At 44.3% G+C, this 17,918-nt stretch overlaps 1 protein-coding gene across 1 annotated transcript in view; it reads right to left on the bottom strand.

Annotated features, from left to right (window-relative positions):
* The window catches only part of gpd1c (glycerol-3-phosphate dehydrogenase 1c), an 11,923-nt gene extending 2,371 nt beyond the window's left edge, over positions 1-9,552 (bottom strand). Inside the window, exons 1-6 of the mRNA XM_037542312.1 lie at positions 9,393-9,552; positions 9,089-9,266; positions 6,521-6,661; positions 4,220-4,358; positions 1,960-2,072; positions 1,074-1,307 (exon numbers count right to left, since the gene is read on the bottom strand). Of these exons, the coding sequence (XP_037398209.1) occupies positions 1,074-1,307; positions 1,960-2,072; positions 4,220-4,358; positions 6,521-6,661; positions 9,089-9,266; positions 9,393-9,433 (846 nt within the window). The 5' untranslated portion in view covers positions 9,434-9,552. The remainder of the gene's footprint in view (positions 1-1,073; positions 1,308-1,959; positions 2,073-4,219; positions 4,359-6,520; positions 6,662-9,088; positions 9,267-9,392) is intronic.
* Positions 9,553-17,918: the final 8,366 nt, after the last annotated feature.

Raw genomic sequence — 17,918 nt, 5'->3', positions numbered from 1 at the left:
TCTTGCGAGACGATGTTTTGTGATTGTTTAAGCTTTAAACTTTTTGAACTGGTAGGTATGTGTTTGAAACTGAACAGTGAGCATAGCTTCTCGAAGCAAACTAGGGCTGTTATTATTCGTGAAAATTACTGACCGTTCTAAATCTTCAACAAACGAGGCTTGGTTCTTACGTATTCTATTTCTTCCTTGGGGATATTTAACCGCTGGAGTTTATGTAGAACCGCTAAGTCACCCTTCAACCCTGAAGATCAGTGCAGACTGTTGGTCACCATAGCAACACAGACAACAATCTCACCCAGCTAGTAGCAAAAGAAACGGCAACGAGAGAGATTTAAGATGAACGTTGATAATTTGGAGACGAATGGACTGATCAGTGTTTATAATCACCCCAGCTTTCCTGATACGTTTAATCTGTAGCGATTAACTGACAAACACTAAAAGGTCGCTTCTTGTTCGCCAGCTTCTCGTTTGAATTCTCCTGTTCCACCTTAAATGGTGCAGCAGTTACATTCTGGTCCCTCTGCACCATTTAAGGTGGAACAGGAGAATTCGACCAAGAAGCTGGCGAACAAGAAGTGACTTCGGTCTCATAAAAAGTCAAACACTGAGAGGCATTTTATGAGAAACGGTTCTACTTTTGAGGAACAGTTTCCTGCTGGAGATGCGAGAAAAGCTGAGCTGAAGCTTAAAGCAGAGCAAAGTGAGTCTGAGTTTTCGCTTATATCGTGTTTTGGTCTATTCCAGCACATCAGCACTCACTGGGGCACATTTACAGGTATGAGAATGTGAGATTCCCCGCTGTGGGACTAATAAAGGATTATCTTATCTTATCTCATGAGGGTAAAATGGACATTAAATGTTGCGGCTCACAGGGCGGCTTGACTCCTGTTAAAGGGATGAAATGGCTCAGAATAACAGAAAAGGTCTCTCCACGTTTTCTGTGTTTCTCAAGAAGCAGTGAAGCTGAAGGTGCATTATCAGAGTAGCGTGCTTTAGCTAAGAGGTCCTATTTTCAGAACCAGTCCCTTCCTGGAGGTGTGGCCCCACCCAGTATGTGTGGACGTGAGTCTGACCTTGCGGGCGGTGACGAAGGCCTCGGCAACGCGGCGGTTGCGTCCTCCGTAGCAGGTGGTGATGAGGTCAGCAACGCCGCAGCTCTCCAGGAACGTGGCGGAGCTGACGGGGTTCTTACAGAAGAGCCGAGAGAACGCCACCATCTCCATCAGACCCAGACGGATCACTGCCGCTTTAGTGTTATCACCGAAACCCAAACCATCACAGAACCCTGCTCCTACAGCCACGATGTTCTAGATTGCACACAGGAGAACGGAATACTGTAGTACTGACCATATTTTACAATCAAAAACAGTGGGAAATGCCACAGTTTGATTTCTGGATTGTATCTGGATTTACTTCAGACTCTGTTCACACTTTTCAAGAAAATGCACCCCGATTTTTCTTTCCCCTGTAAAAAACATCAACACACAACAGTTTCGGTTTCATGACCAAGAACTTGATAAACGCGGGTTCTTACCTGTTGCTAAAACTTGTTGGAATGCTTTTATTGACCCTTTGCATTTCTCAAAATAATTATCTAGAACTTCAAGTTTGTACCTCAAAGGAAAACATTACCCAGCCTTCTTCACCCTGGGCCAGTAAAGTGTTCAACAGGTGAGCTCCAAGCCCCCCGGCCGAGCCCCCCAAGCAATCACCCCACTCACCCAATGCCACCCAGGTGTCGCAGCTCCAAGTCCATGTCTCTCTAAATTACACTGAAATGGCCAACAGGTTCTAGATACTAACCGAGTGAGTGTACTTGTATTGAATGTGGTCTCTGCGCCTGACCCTCTGAATGGTGTGCGAGTGATCTGTGGTCTGATCACAGGTGTGATTACACCTGGATTTATAACGAAGTGAAGTCTGATCTGATCATCGTAGGCAAGTGTCGATGGACGTTACCTTCAGAGCTCCACACAGCTCCACAGTGTCACTCTCAGAAACCACGGTGATGCGGAAGTTTGGAGTCTGCATCAGCTCCTTAAAGAGGTGACCGTTCTGTTCATTAGTGGCCCCTAAACAACACAAACACAACACACACAGACACAACACACACAGAGCTTCAGGAAAAAAGTCATAAAACAAACATTTTCTGTTCCAGAGAGTAATCCTGCACTGAGATGTGTTCTCCCTGGAGTGAATGATTAGATTGGATTGGATCGGATCGGATCGGATCGGATCAGATTAGATTAGATAGCTTGTTGTTGGTATTTTGGCCTGTTAGTGTACAAAGACCAACATACTATGATGTGGAGTTTCTCCAAATAACTCAGACAAGTCAAAGATCTGGTCCATAATTCAGATTTCTGAAATCAAAACTGGGGACACTTACAGTTTGGGGGTCAATATTCAGATTCAGATTCCTTTATTGATCCCAGGGGGAAATTGCAAATTGCAATATGTTAAAATATCCAAGGTCACTCAGTGAAAAGGGCCTCAAAAGTCACTAAGTCTAGCGGCTCAGGCAGACGAAGAGACGCACTTACCATAGCAGGTCCAGTGCCTGTTTGAGCCAATCATTAATGCTGCTATTAAACACAAGCGATGCTCCTGTAACTTTCCCTGGGGTTGATAGATCCGTCCCTTCAGCAGTACAGTAACCGATTCAGATGATTTACTGTAACGAATGGCCCCAAACTCTCTCAAACTATGGAGAGAAAGTAAACTAGAGCTTCAGTTGTTGGTCTGACCCTGAATACAGCCCATAAACGTCCTGCCCTGGCCCGACCCAACCTGAACAACATGCTCACAGCCGGCGTCGGTCAGCGTGCTGAATAACAGCCGAGATTTCTAATCTACAATATCCGGTATTCAATATTAGATCTCAAACTAAATATAAACTAATATGGAATGATGCGGCTTAATAAAACAAGCAGCTGTCTACATTAAGATGAATCAAACGTTTAATTCCAACAAGGTGCCAAAGGTTTTAGTCTTTTGGATTTGAACACATAAAAAAGCTTTAAAAATAAAGGGAACGTTCTTCTGGCTGCACTAAAGCAGGTAAATCTGTTTGAAGTGGGAGGTGGTCTTTCAGACCCTGACGGTGAAATCTGAACTGGCGCTGAGCCGAACGCCCAACCAAACGGAAAGCTCTAACGTTCCCTGAGTTCATTAGACCTCTGGGTTCAGGCCGACTCTCAGATTATAGCAGTGATGCTGTGGTGCGTGTCGAGAGGTTTATAAGGGCATTAATGTCCAGTGCATGTGTTTCTACAGCCTGTCGATCACCTTTAGCCTCTTTATCTACATACACAGTCTACAGCTACAGCTGGAGGTCCGTGTGGCTGCAGTACTTACTGGCCGCCAGTAGATGGCAGATACAGCTATTGCTGCACCACAGCCACCTGAAATTGTTTGGAGCCTTTATTGTGGTGGTCAGGGAAATATTCATGACATCACAGCAAGTTGAGTGAGGCACCACTGCCCAGCCGGGCTTTTTAATGTCTGTGGAGGGGCAGCCTGGGGCTTCTGTGGGGGCTTTTACTGAGGTGTTCTGAACGAATTTGTTTACACATCCAGAAACGTTGCATAAAGCACAGCTATTATCACTTAATCACTTACAGTGTTTAGACGCTCGGGTCACTCACTGGACATTACGAGCACCACTGCGTTGTCACCTGCATGATATTTATACTACTGTACTTTCTTAGTTTCATACTGCACATGATGTTACATGGCTGTTGTATATTTTATTAAATGTCTTCACTTCTTCTGTTTATGCATTAGTTTAACAGCGTATGGCAACACTTCCGCTCTCGTTTTGCTCTTTACAGAATTCTGTGCTGCTGTAAGAGACAACGTTCCCTCTGGGATTAATAAAGTGGTCTGTCTGGCTGTGTGTGTGTGTGTGTGTGTATACAGTGTGTGTGTGTGTGTGTGAACAGTGTGGGCGTGTGTACCGTGTGTGTGTGTATACAGTCTGTGCATGTGTGTGTGTGTGTGTGTGCACCGTGTGTGTGTATACAGTCTGTGTGTTTGTGTGTGTGTGTGTGTGAACAGTGTGGGCATGTGTACCGTGTGTGTGTGTGTACAGTCTGTGCGTGTGTGTGTGTGTGTGTGCACCGTGTGTGTGTGTGTGTGTGTGTGTGTGTGTGTATACAGTATGTATGTGTGTGTGTGTGTGTGTGTGTGTGTGTGTGAACAGTGTGGGTGTGTGTACCGATGGTCGTCTCGCAGAACTTCTCGTCTGCCACCTCGTTAGCGATGTTTGCTCCCATCAGCACACTGACATCAATCTCCAGCTTAGTCCTGATTATATCAGAGATCAGAGTCAAACCTGCAGGACCTTCATCTATTCCCTACAGAGAGAGAGAGAGAGAGAGAGAGAGAGAGAGATTCCGATTGGTTCTGACCTTAATGAGTGAGATTCCGATTAGTGCTGACCTTAATGAGTGAGATTCCGATTAGTTCTGACCTTAATGAGTGAGATTCCGATTGGTTCTGACCTTAATGAGTGAGATTCCGATTAGTGCTGACCTTAATGAGTGAGATTCCGATTAGTGCTGACCTTAATGAGTGAGATTCTGATTAGTTCTGACCTTAATGAGTGAGATTCCGATTAGTTCTGACCTTAATGAGAGAGATTCTGATTAGTTCTGACCTTAATGTGTGAGATTCCGATTAGTTCTGACCTTAATGAGTGAGATTCCGATTGGTTCTGACCTTAATGAGTGAGATTCCGATTGGTTCTGACCTTAATGAGTGAGATTCCGATTAGTTCTGACCTTAATGAGTGAGATTCCGATTGGTTCTGACCTTAATGAGTGAGATTCCGATTGGTTCTGACCGTAATGAGTGAGATTCTGATTGGTTCTGACCTTAATGAGTGAGATTCCGATTGGTTCTGACCGTAATGAGTGAGATTCCGATTAGTTCTGAATTTAATGAGTGAGATTCTGATTGGTTCTGACCTTAATGAGTGAGATTCTGATTGGTTCTGACCTTAATGAGTGAGATTCCGATTAGTTCTGAATTTAATGAGTGAGATTCTGATTGGTTCTGACCTTAATGAGTGAGATTCCGATTAGTTCTGACCTTAATGAGTGAGATTCCGATAAGTTCTGACCTTAATGAGTGAGATTCCGATTAGTTCTGACCTTAATGAATGAGATTCCGATTGGTTCTGACCTTAATGAGTGAGATTCCGATTGGTTCTGACCTTAATGAGTGAGATTCCGATTAGTTCTGACCTTAATGAGTGAGATTCCGATTGGTTCTGACCTTAATGAGTGAGATTCCGATTGGTTCTGACCGTAATGAGTGAGATTCTGATTGGTTCTGACCTTAATGAGTGAGATTCCGATTGGTTCTGACCGTAATGAGTGAGATTCCGATTAGTTCTGAATTTAATGAGTGAGATTCTGATTGGTTCTGACCTTAATGAGTGAGATTCTGATTGGTTCTGACCTTAATGAGTGAGATTCCGATTAGTTCTGAATTTAATGAGTGAGATTCTGATTGGTTCTGACCTTAATGAGTGAGATTCCGTTTAGTTCTGACCTTAATGAGTGAGATTCCGATAAGTTCTGACCTTAATGAGTGAGATTCCGATTAGTTCTGACCTTAATGAGTGAGATTCCGATTGGTTCTGACCGTAATGAGTGAGATTCCGATTGGTTCTGACCTTAATGAGTGAGATTCCGATTGGTTCTGACCGTAATGAGTGAGATTCCGATTGGTTCTGACCTTAATGAGTGAGATTCCGATTAGTTCTGACCTTAATGAGTGAGATTCCGATTGGTTCTGACCTTAATGAGTGAGATTCCGATTAGTTCTGACCTTAATGAGTGAGATTCCGATTGGTTCTGACCTTAATGAGTGAGATTCCGATTGGTTCTGACCTTAATGAGTGAGATTCCGATTGGTTCTGACCGTAATGAGTGAGATTCCGATTAGTTCTGAATTTAATGAGTGAGATTCTGATTGGTTCTGACCTTAATGAGTGAGATTCTGATTGGTTCTGACCTTAATGAGTGAGATTCCGATTAGTTCTGAATTTAATGAGTGAGATTCTGATTGGTTCTGACCTTAATGAGTGAGATTCCGATTAGTTCTGACCTTAATGAGTGAGATTCCGATAAGTTCTGACCTTAATGAGTGAGATTCCGATTAGTTCTGACCTTAATGAGTGAGATTCCGATTAGTTCTGACCTTAATGAGTGAGATTCCGATTGGTTCTGACCGTAATGAGTGAGATTCCGATTGGTTCTGACCTTAATGAGTGAGATTCCGATTGGTTCTGACCGTAATGAGTGAGATTCCGATTGGTTCTGACCTTAATGAGTGAGATTCCGATTAGTTCTGACCTTAATGAGTGAGATTCTGATTGGTTCTGACCTTAATGAGTGAGATTCCGATTGGTTCTGACCTTAATGAGTGAGATTCCGATTGGTTCTGGCCGTAATGAGTGAGATTCCGATTGGTTCTGACCTTAATGAGTGAGATTCCGATTGGTTCTGACCTTAATGAGTGAGATTCCGATGGCTCTTGGTTTGATGTGAGGCTTCATTTGGTCACACAGTTTCCCGATGAACTGATGTGGGATGACGAAGACAAGGATGTCTGCTCCGGCCACAGCCTCTGTCACATCGGGAACAGCGATCTGAAAGGACAGGGAGACAGATTTAACAGGTTTAACTGACGTATACGGACCCAACTGTAACTGAATCAACAACTCTGAGCTGCCTTATCTCATTCAGACTTAATGGACTGGACTAATCGCACTGCTAGAACGGACTCGGTTTATATCACAATACCTACATTTAGAGCCGGTTATTCATTCAGTCTAATGAGAAACTGTAGAACGGACTCGGTTTATATCACAATACCTACATTTAGAGCCGGTTATTCATTCAGCCTAATGAGAAACTGTAGAACAGACTCGGTTTATATCACAATACCTACATTTAGAGTCGGTTATTCATTCAGTCTAACGAGAAACTGTAGAACGGACTCGGTTTATATCACAATACCTACATTTAGAGTCGGTTATTCATTCAGCCTAATGAGAAACTGTAGAACAGACTCGGTTTATATCACAATACCTACATTTAGAGCCGGTTATTCATTCAGTCTAATGAGAAACTGTAGAACAGACTCGGTTTATATCACAATACCTACATTTAGAGCCGGTTATTCATTCAGCCTAACGAGAAACTGTAGAACGGACTCGGTTTATATCACAATACCTACATTTAGAGCCGGTTATTCATTCAGTCTAATGAGAAACTGTAGAACGGACTCGGTTTATATCACAATACCTACATTTAGAGTCGGTTATTCATTCAGCCTAATGAGAAACTGTAGAACGGACTCGGTTTATATCACAATACCTACATTTAGAGTCGGTTATTCATTCAGCCTAACGAGAAACTGTAGAACAGACTCGGTTTATATCACAATACCTACATTTAGAGCCGGTTATTCATTCAGTCTAATGAGAAACTGTAGAACGGACTCGGTTTATATCACAATACCTACATTTAGAGCCGGTTATTCATTCAGCCTAATGAGAAACTGTAGAACAGACTCGGTTTATATCACAATACCTACATTTAGAGCCGGTTATTCATTCAGCCTAATGAGAAACTGTAGAACAGACTCGGTTTATATCACAATACCTACATTTAGAGTCGGTTATTCATTCAGTCTAACGAGAAACTGTAGAACAGACTCGGTTTATATCACAATACCTACATTTAGAGCCGGTTATTCATTCAGTCTAACGAGAAACTGTAGAACGGACTCGGTTTATATCACAATACCTACATTTAGAGCCGGTTATTCATTCAGCCTAACGAGAAACTGTAGAACGGACTCGGTTTATATCACAATACCTACATTTAGAGCCGGTTATTCATTCATTCTAATGAGAAACTGTAGAACGGACTCGGTTTATATCACAATACCTACATTTAGAGCCGGTTATTCATTCATTCTAATGAGAAACTGTAGAACGGACTCGGTTTATATCACAATACCTACATTTAGAGTCGGTTATTCATTCAGCCTAATGAGAAACTGTAGAACGGACTCGGTTTATATCACAATACCTACATTTAGAGTCGGTTATTCATTCAGCCTAATGAGAAACTGTAGAACGGACTCGGTTTATATCACAATACCTACATTTAGAGTCGGTTATTCATTCAGCCTAATGAGAAACTGTAGAACGGACTCGGTTTATATCACAATACCTACATTTAGAGTCGGTTATTCATTCAGCCTAATGAGAAACTGTAGAACGGACTCGGTTTATATCACAATACCTACATTTAGAGTCGGTTATTCATTCAGCCTAATGAGAAACTGTAGAACAGACTCGGTTTATATCACAATACCTACATTTAGAGTCGGTTATTCATTCAGCCTAACGAGAAACTGTAGAACGGACTCGGTTTATATCACAATACCTACATTTATAGTCAGTCGCTCATGTTAAAGTGATGTTAATGTATATGTAAGCGAGACGTTACTGGGTTAGGCGTTAATGGTGTCATAGCTGAGCCAAAGGTCGTGATTAGTGATTCACACACTCAAAGTTCACCAGTTTATCTGACAGCGTCTCCTTATCTGCACCGTGCGATGTCACGACAGGCCCTCGTTCTCGCAACCAATGTGGTGAGAGTAGTTGCGTAATTCATGCATGCCCTCCAGAGGAAGACTGACTGGGAACAATAGCAGAGCCTTTTTCTGTTGCTGCTTTAAAACCATGCAGAACTTCTCCTCAGTCGTGCTGAAGAGCCGTTTAGATGATAGATACTTTATTGATCCCAAAGGAAATTTAGCAGCAGACATATAAGAAGAATAAATAGACCAGATCCTATCTACAGTTATATATACAAATAGAGTTTACCCACGCATAACCAATCACATTAACAACGGAACGGAATTCCTTGAGAATTCATGCTAAAGGTTCCTCTGCTTTGCCAAGTTCAGTGAAACCAGCCACATTTTTTAGATTGAACTGAGGAGCCTAACCATCGTCCCTTGGAGAGCCACAGTTTTGTCTCTACTCTCAGACTCTTACCACATTTTTGGGCAGCTTGTGTCCTGGCAGATATTTGACGTTTTCGTGGTCGTTGTTTATGATCTCGGTCAGCTTCCTCCCGTTGACGGTCTCCTCGAACACCCACATGTTCACCAGCGGCTCAAAGCGGTTCGACGCCTTGACGTTGTGGCCAATGATCTTGGCTATGGCTGAGCCCCTTTATTAACACACACAAACAACAGACCCGCCGTTTACAGTGATCCACAGTGGCCTCAGCACTGAGGACATTACAGCAATGCAGGTTAGGCTCAACAAAGTGGTAATGGGTCTAGTAAACACCCACCAGTTCCCCGATCCAACGATACAAACTCTTTTCCCCGGCATGCTCTCTGCAGTCTGCTCTGCTCGGCTCTCTCAGACTCCGCTTGTGTTCCTGTTTGAACGAGGCTCTGAGAGAGAGAGAGACAGAGAGCCTGTTTTGACTTCCTGACACTCCCCTCTCCGAGGCAGAGGCAGGCACATGCCTGAGTGCCACGGCTTTTGTGGTTTTCATTATTTTACACTTGCCCTCAGGAGAAAACAGAGCGTTCCGTCCGCTGGAGTCACGTTACATAACCCAAACAAACAGGAACATTCGGAGATTTAAAGCGGTTGTTTGTCCAAAATCCACCCTTTACACCAACAGCCGAGTTGGGTTGAGTGTCTTAAGTTTGCTTCCTTTTAGCGCTGGAGGCAGCTGTAGCCAACAGCCAACAGCAGTGAATAGCCCACCGATTAGCATGGTGCTAACTGCAGTGCTTAATCCATTTCACACCATTCCACTCAATATTTCAAACACAACAAACTGTTTAAGATGTGAACAAATTCGTGGCTCGGAGCCGTCCACAGTGGTGGTGATAGGAACCAGACGTCCCCCTCTAAAAGCTCCTCACAGTGGTGGTGATAGGAACCAGACGTCCCCCTCTAAAATATCCTCACAATGGTGGTGATAGGAACCAGACGTCCCCCTCTAAAATATCCTCACAGTGGTGGTGATAGGAACCAGACGTCCCCCTCTAAAAGCTCCTCACAGTGGTGGTGATAGGAACCAGACGTCCCCCTCTAAAATATCCTCACAATGGTGGTGATAGGAACCAGACGTCCCCCTCTTAAATATCCTCACAGTGGTGGTGATAGGAACCAGACGTCCCCCTCTAGAAGCTCCTCACAGTGGTGGTGATAGGAACCAGACGTCCCCCTCTAAAATATCCTCACAGTGGTGGTGATAGGAACCAGACGTCCCCCTCTAAAAGCTCCTCACAGTGGTGGTGATAGGAACCAGACGTCCCCCTCTAAAATATCCTCACAGTGGTGGTGATAGGAACCAGACGTCCCCCTCTAAAATATCCTCACAGTGGTGGTGATAGGAACCAGACATCCCCCTCTAAAATATCCTCACAGTGGTGGTGATAGGAACCAGATGTCCCCCTCTAAAATATCCTCACAGTGGTGGTGATAGGAACCAGACGTCCCTCTAAAAGCTTCTCACAGTGGCGGTGATAGGAACCAGACGTCCCCCTCTAAAAGCTCCTCATAGTGGTGGTGATAGGAACCAGATGTCCCCCTCTAAAATATCCTCACAGTGGTGGTGATGGGAACCAGACGTCCCTCTAAAAGCTCCTCACAGTGGTGGTGATAGGAACCAGACGTCCCTCTAAAAGCTTCTCACAGTGGTGGTGATAGGAACCAGACGTCCCCCTCTAAAATATCCTCACAATGGTGGTGATAGGAACCAGACGTCCCCCTCTTAAATATCCTCACAGTGGTGGTGATAGGAACCAGACGTCCCCCTCTAGAAGCTCCTCACAGTGGTGGTGATAGGAACCAGACGTCCCCCTCTAAAATATCCTCACAGTGGTGGTGATAGGAACCAGACGTCCCCCTCTAAAAGCTCCTCACAGTGGTGGTGATAGGAACCAGACGTCCCCCTCTAAAATATCCTCACAGTGGTGGTGATAGGAACCAGACGTCCCCCTCTAAAATATCCTCACAGTGGTGGTGATAGGAACCAGACATCCCCCTCTAAAATATCCTCACAGTGGTGGTGATAGGAACCAGATGTCCCCCTCTAAAATATCCTCACAGTGGTGGTGATAGGAACCAGACGTCCCTCTAAAAGCTTCTCACAGTGGCGGTGATAGGAACCAGACGTCCCCCTCTAAAAGCTCCTCATAGTGGTGGTGATAGGAACCAGATGTCCCCCTCTAAAATATCCTCACAGTGGTGGTGATGGGAACCAGACGTCCCTCTAAAAGCTCCTCACAGTGGTGGTGATAGGAACCAGACGTCCCTCTAAAAGCTTCTCACAGTGGTGGTGATAGGAACCAGACGTCCCCCTCTAAAAGCTCCTCACAGTGGTGGTGATAGGAACCAGACGTCCCCCTCTAAAATATCCTCACAGTGGTGGTGATAGGAACCAGACGTCCCCCTCTAAAAGCTCCTCACAGTGGTGGTGATAGGAACCAGACGTCCCCCTCTAAAATATCCTCACAGTGGTGGTGATAGGAACCAGACGTCCCCCTCTAAAATATCCTCACAGTGGTGGTGATAGGAACCAGACGTCCCCCTCTAAAAGCTCCTCACAGTGGTGGTGATAGGAACCAGACGTCCCCCTCTAAAATATCCTCACAGTAGTGGTGATGGGAACCAGACGTCCCTCTAAAAGCTCCTACAGAAAGTTCCTACATGAACTGGTTCTGAATTCACTGCCTGATGACTGAGACGCTGTTTTATGAGAGTTTAGAGAACTTCAACTCCATTCATGGTGGAGGGAGACATGCAGGGCGCTGTGCGGCAAAATAGTCCCCAAAGAAAACTCATTATTCCAGATTTTCCACTGTTTTCCATCATCAACATTCCATATAAGCTCAGAAGACTCGTGTAGGTTCTCTGGTGGTTCTGGATGGTACATAAAGTGTCTATATCTGTGTTGTAGCCATGGCGACGCCTGGTTCCCATCACCACCACTGTAAAGACGTCCGGACCGTTTCACACCAAACCCTCTGGATCTCTGATTACACCCCACACTCTGAACTACATGGGAATTTTGAGAAATGCACGGAATTCCCGTTAAGTCATGTCTAACAGTCATTGTTTTTACCGCTGTATGAACTCTATGATCTATAAACATGGACTAAAGTACATTAGTGCAGCTAACAACAGTCGCCACATTCATAGTGGGGGCAGAATTTTATGCTAATGTACTTCAGTCCATGTTTATGGGTAACAGTGAGTCACAGAGTCAGAAGCCTCAGAATCGGGTCTGTCAGGCTGCGTTTACTCAGCAGGTAAACCCAAAGCAGTGGCCCGAATCTGATCTTCCCCCAAATCCGATTTTTCAGTTTGGCTGTTCACTTTATCTTTTAAATGCGATCTGTCGGCGACGTCAGTCTGAACAGATCAGCTCCCGAACCGACCCGCATGCGCAGAAGAACAGCCTCACGCGGCTCGTCCAGAGGTAAACGGTCAGGACGACTAGCGAAGGCCTGTCGCTCCTGAGCTTTCCACGTCGTCTTTGCCAGCATTGCAGTTCCAGTGGTTGACAGCTGGACTCATCACCCAGAATGTGTTCGAGTTTGCAAATCGGAACTGAAAGTGTCCGATTCAGTGTGTTAATCCGTTCACACTGACACACAGACGCACACCTGACGCATATGAGGAAAAAGATCGGATCTTTTACCTGCTGTGTAAACGCAGCCTTAGAGACACTGAACACCTCCACACAGTCGGAGACGAGTGAAGTTAGCGCAGTTAGCGCCGTTCTAATTGGTGGAGCATGAGCTCGGAATACTGTTAGCTGTATTAGCCTGGTAGCTGCAGCGCTAACACTTCAGGAGTAAATTAGACCATTTAATGGGATCACAGCTGAATAACACGGGGATTAATAGGAACAGACACTCCTACACTGGGAATGTGTGTGTCAGGATCAGGCAGGTCTGGATCTGCTCCGTAGTCTGATCCTGGGTTACGGACCAGCCTTCCGCTTTCTGTCCTGCTCAGTCTACTACACACACTTTCAGCCCACTGACCAAACCTCCCAGCAGACACACACACACACACACAATATACACACATTCAGAATGCAAATGTTCTTCATTGTGCAATATGTTCACAAGTGCAATACAGATCTTAGGCTTAATCTCTCAGATCTAATGCTTAATAAACTCTTATTTATTCTTTATTTTATCCTTATTTTCCTGTAAACAGTCGAGATTTAGCTTTAATTTTTATTATTTATAATGTTGATGATGTTTATAGTTCCCCATTTCTATTACTGAGTGCCTCACTCCTGTTACTCTGCTGCTGCTGTGAATTTCCCCGCTGTGGGACTAATAAAGGATTATCTTATCTTAAAACAGCGGTTTCTCCATATTTCCGCTGTCTGGGGCAGCACAGATGGGGTCTCTTCTGAGTCTTGGGTCGTCTCAGTGATTCTTAGGGAGTTTCTCCGTCTGAGTCTTGGTTCCTCTCAGTGATTCTTAGGGAGTTTCTCCTTCTGAGTCTTGGTTCCCCTCAGTGATTCTTAGGGAGTTTCTCCTTCTGAGTCTTGGTTCCTCTCAGTGATTCTTAGGGAGTTTCTCCTTCTGAGTCTTGGTTCCTCTCAGTGATTCTTAAGGAGTTTCTCCTTCTGAGTCTAGGTTCCTCTCAGTGTATCTTAGGGAGTTTCTCCTTCTGAGTCTTGGTTCCTCTCAGTGGTTCTTTTTCATGTTCTTTGGAAGTTTCTCCTTCTGAGTAAGGGGTCCTCTCAGTTGTTCTTAGAAAGTTTCTCCTTCGGAGTCTTGGTCCTCTCAGTTGTTCTTTGGAAGTTTCTCCATCTGAGTCTTGGTCCTCTCAGTGGTTCTTTTTCATGTTCTTTGGAAGTTTCTCCTTCTGAGTCTAGGTTCCTATCAGTGATTCTTAGGGAGTTTCTCCTTCTGAGTCTTGGGTCCTCTCAGTGATTCTTAGGGAGTTTCTCCTTCTGAGTCGTGGTTCCTATCAGTGATTCTTAGGGAGTTTCTCCTTCTGAGTCTTGGGTCCTCTCAGTGATTCTTAGGGAGTTTCTCCTTCTGAGTCTTGGTTCCTCTCAGTGATTCTTAGGGAGTTTCTCCTTCTGAGTCTTGGTTCCTCTCAGTGATTCTTAGGGAGTTTCTCCTTCTGAGTCTTGGTTCCTCTCAGTGATTCTTAGGGAGTTTCTCCTTCTGAGTCTTGGTTCCTCTCAGTGATTCTTAGGGAGTTTCTCCTTCTGAGTCTTGGTTCCTCTCAGTGATTCTTAGGGAGTTTCTCCTTCTGAGTCTTGGGTCCTCTCAGTGATTCTTAGGGAGTTTCTCCTTCTGAGTCTTGGTTCCTCTCAGTGATTCTTAGGGAGTTTCTCCTTCTGAGTCTTGGTTCCTCTCAGTGATTCTTAGGGAGTTTCTCCTTCTGAGTCTTGGTTCCTCTCAGTGATTCTTAGGGAGTTTCTCCTTCTGAGTCTTGGTTCCTCTCAGTTGTTCTTTGGAAGTTTCTCCGTCTGAGTCTCGGTCCTCTCAGTGGTTCCTTTTCATGTTCTTGAAGAGTTTCTTCTTCTGAATCTTGGTTCCTCTCTGTGGTTCTCCATCGTGAGCAATGTTAGACCTTTGGAGTAAATTTTAGATCACTTCACTTGATGAAACATTTTATTTGCAGTGAAGATGGTTTGACTGGATAAATTTACCTAAACCAGGGAAAATGTACAGATATGGGTTAAATGGTCTCCTAGTATTGTTAAAGCAGTCTTATAATGAGAAGTATGAGAAATATTACCCATGTTTCAGATCTTTTTACTCGCTAAGCCGTCATCTTACTGCTGAACGATTTGGAGGGCGTATCTGATCTAGCTTTTCGGACCACCATAGTGGCTGTGATTGAACGAATGTGAAACTTTACGTGAAAAAGTGGAAACAAAATGGTCTGAAACGCCGATGAATAAGATGTTTAGTCCAGACAGACACAGGACAGGAAAGCCAGCACGTTGGCTATTTCAGGCTGTTTGACCACTGAGCGTCGCGTGCCGCTGAGGTGGTCATGTGCACATTGTGGGTGTTTGGCTTGGTCTGATCGGTCTGACTCATCTGCAGCTTGATTCGGTTACATTTCCCACTGAGAACATGATGGAAGTGCTGTGATGAATCTTTCAGCTCCAACCAGCCAAGGCCAGTGAAACGGTCTCAAATGCAGACGATATATCAGGTCTTTCTCATTTCGAGATCATGGTGTTCGTTCAAAGCACATTTCTGAACATAAGAAAATGTATCTGCCAGTAAAGTGAGATCCATTTACTGATTAAAACGACTCGTGATTTGTAGAAATGAGTAAAATAATCTCAAAACAGTCTGAGAAATGAGGAGAGTGATATTCTTCGACTGGATTTCAAGTCGTTTCTCTTGATAAGACGCCCTTTTCTGTGGTCACTTTCTGAGGCCCTCGTTTAGCAACTGTCCTGTGAAACATCTGTGAGCTCAGCCATGTGACGCCGTTCCTCTTTACAGTCTTTAGTGAGCTGCTTCTGCATTTTCACTGAAACAACTGTCAATAATAAGACAAAACATCTTCAAAAGCAGGTTCAGTGTTCGTGATCATCAGGTTGCTGTAAGAATATTAGAATATTATTCACTGAAAAAAATGGGCCTCGTTCTCCAAGGTCTTCCTTTGTCCTGAAGTGTGTTCTTCATAAAGGTTCTAAGAAAAAGTCTTCGTCAGATTCAGGTTTTGTTCTTAAAGCAAAGAATAAAAAAATAAATAATCAAAATAATAATAATAACTTCAGTTTATACTGGCGACCTGTCCAGGGTGTATCCTGCCTTCCGCCCGAAGACTGCTGGGATAGGCTCCAGCATCCCCCGCGACCCTGACGGAGAAGCGGCTTAGAAACTGAATGGATGGATGGAACTTCAGTTTATATAGCGCCTTTCACAAACCCAAGGACGCTTTACATCATAAAAAAAAAAAAAACTACAGAGAGGAAAACAGGAAGGTTTTTAGGAAGACAGAGAAGAGCAATTCCGAAGAGTGGATGGTAGAGAATTTGGGGGCAGCAGCACTGAAAGATCTGCCAACCATAGCAGAAAGTCTAGTTGAGGGAACTTGAGGAGTCCAGCATTAGAAGATCGGAGAGCACAAGAGGGACAGTATAAAGAGACGAGATCAGAAAGGAATGACAGCTCAGTCGAATCTCTTCTGTCTCACTCTCGTTCCACTCAGTCACGTGCTGGAGCTCAGACTCCACCTGACTCTGAGAGTAATCAGCCAGTTTATTACTGCTTCATTGTGTTTAATATGCTGTATTAGATGATAGTTATTGTGAAACTGCTGCCCGACTGAAACGCTTTATGGGTATTTTGGTAAAAACTAAACAGTTATTTTAAAAAGGACTGACTTCTCAAAAATCCCCCATAACTCAGTGTTTATGGTGTAATCAGAGATCCAAAGGGTTTGGTGTGAAACGGTTCAGACGTCTTTACAGTGGTGGTGATGGGAACCAGGCGTCGCCATGACTACAACACAGATATAGACACTTTATTTACCATCCAGAACCACCAGAGAACCTACACGAGTCTTCTGAGCTTATATGGAATGTTGATGATGGAAAACAGTGGAAAATCTGGAATAATGAGTTTTCTTTGGGGACTATTTTGCCGCACAGCGCCCTGCATGTCTCCCTCCACCATGAATGGAGTTGAAGTTCTCTAAACTCTCATAAAACAGCGTCTCAGTCATCAGGCAGGGAATTCAGAACCAGTTCATGTAGGAACTTTCTGTAGGAGCTTTTAGAGGGACGTCTGGTTCCCATCACCACCACTGTGAGGAGCTTTTAGAGGGACGTCTGGTTCCTATCACCACCACTGTAATCAGGCTGTGGTCAGCACACAGAAGAGCAAAACACAACAGATCACAACTGTCCCCTCGCTGCTTCAGTAAAATAACTGCAGATAAAAGCTGTGTCTGCCGAGTGTCTGGACAGCTGGGCTGGACTAAAACCTCATTATGCAAACATTAAGCTTTACAGTTTTACATTCCAGCGCATTAAACCACAGGAGTCTGTTATAATTACAGCCGTGTCAACACAGACCGACACCAGCACAGCTTTACTTTGAGGAAATCAGAAAATCATCACATTCATCAGCACACCTTCACAAACCAGGAGCAACATGCCACAATAATCCATGAATCCATAAACAGAAGCCCTACATTCTTTTTAAGACTTTTTAACCAGCTTAAGGAGCTGCTGTGTCTGAAGAATCCTTATAAACTAAATATGAAAAAGAACACAGATCAAACATAAAACACATTACACCACATCATCTGTCTGAACAGAGTGGAAGAAGAAGGAGGTGTTACTAATAAAGTGACCAGTGAGTGGAAGAAGAAGGAGGTGTTTCTAATAAAGTGACCAGTGAGTGGAAGTAGATGGTGGTGTTTCTAATAAAGTGGCCAGTGGATGGAAGCAGAAGGTGGGTGTTTCTAATAAAGTGGCCAGTGGGTGGAAGCAGAAGGTGGGTGTTTCTACTAAAGTGGCCAGTGGATGGAAGCAGAAGGTGGGTGTTTCTACTAAAGTGGCCAGTGGGTGGAAGCAGAAGGTGGGTGTTTCTACTAAAGTGGCCAGTGGGTGGAAGCAGAAGGTGGGTGTTTCTACTAAAGTGGCCAGTGGGGGGAAGTAGATGGTGGTGTTTCTAATAAAGTGGCCAGTGGGTGGAAGCAGAAGGTGGGTGTTTCTAATAAAGTGGCCAGTGGGTGGAAGCAGAAGGTGGGTGTTTCTAATAAAGTGGCCAGTGGGTGGAAGCAGAAGGTGAGTGTTTCTAATAAAGTGGCCAGTGGGTGGAAGCAGAAGGTGGGTGTT

This window comes from Pygocentrus nattereri, chromosome 11 (assembly GCF_015220715.1).
Source record: "Pygocentrus nattereri isolate fPygNat1 chromosome 11, fPygNat1.pri, whole genome shotgun sequence".
Classification (NCBI taxonomy): domain Eukaryota; kingdom Metazoa; phylum Chordata; class Actinopteri; order Characiformes; family Serrasalmidae; genus Pygocentrus; species Pygocentrus nattereri.
Note: the sequence above shows the minus strand (reverse complement) of the source record. Positions and strands in the feature narration are given on the sequence as shown.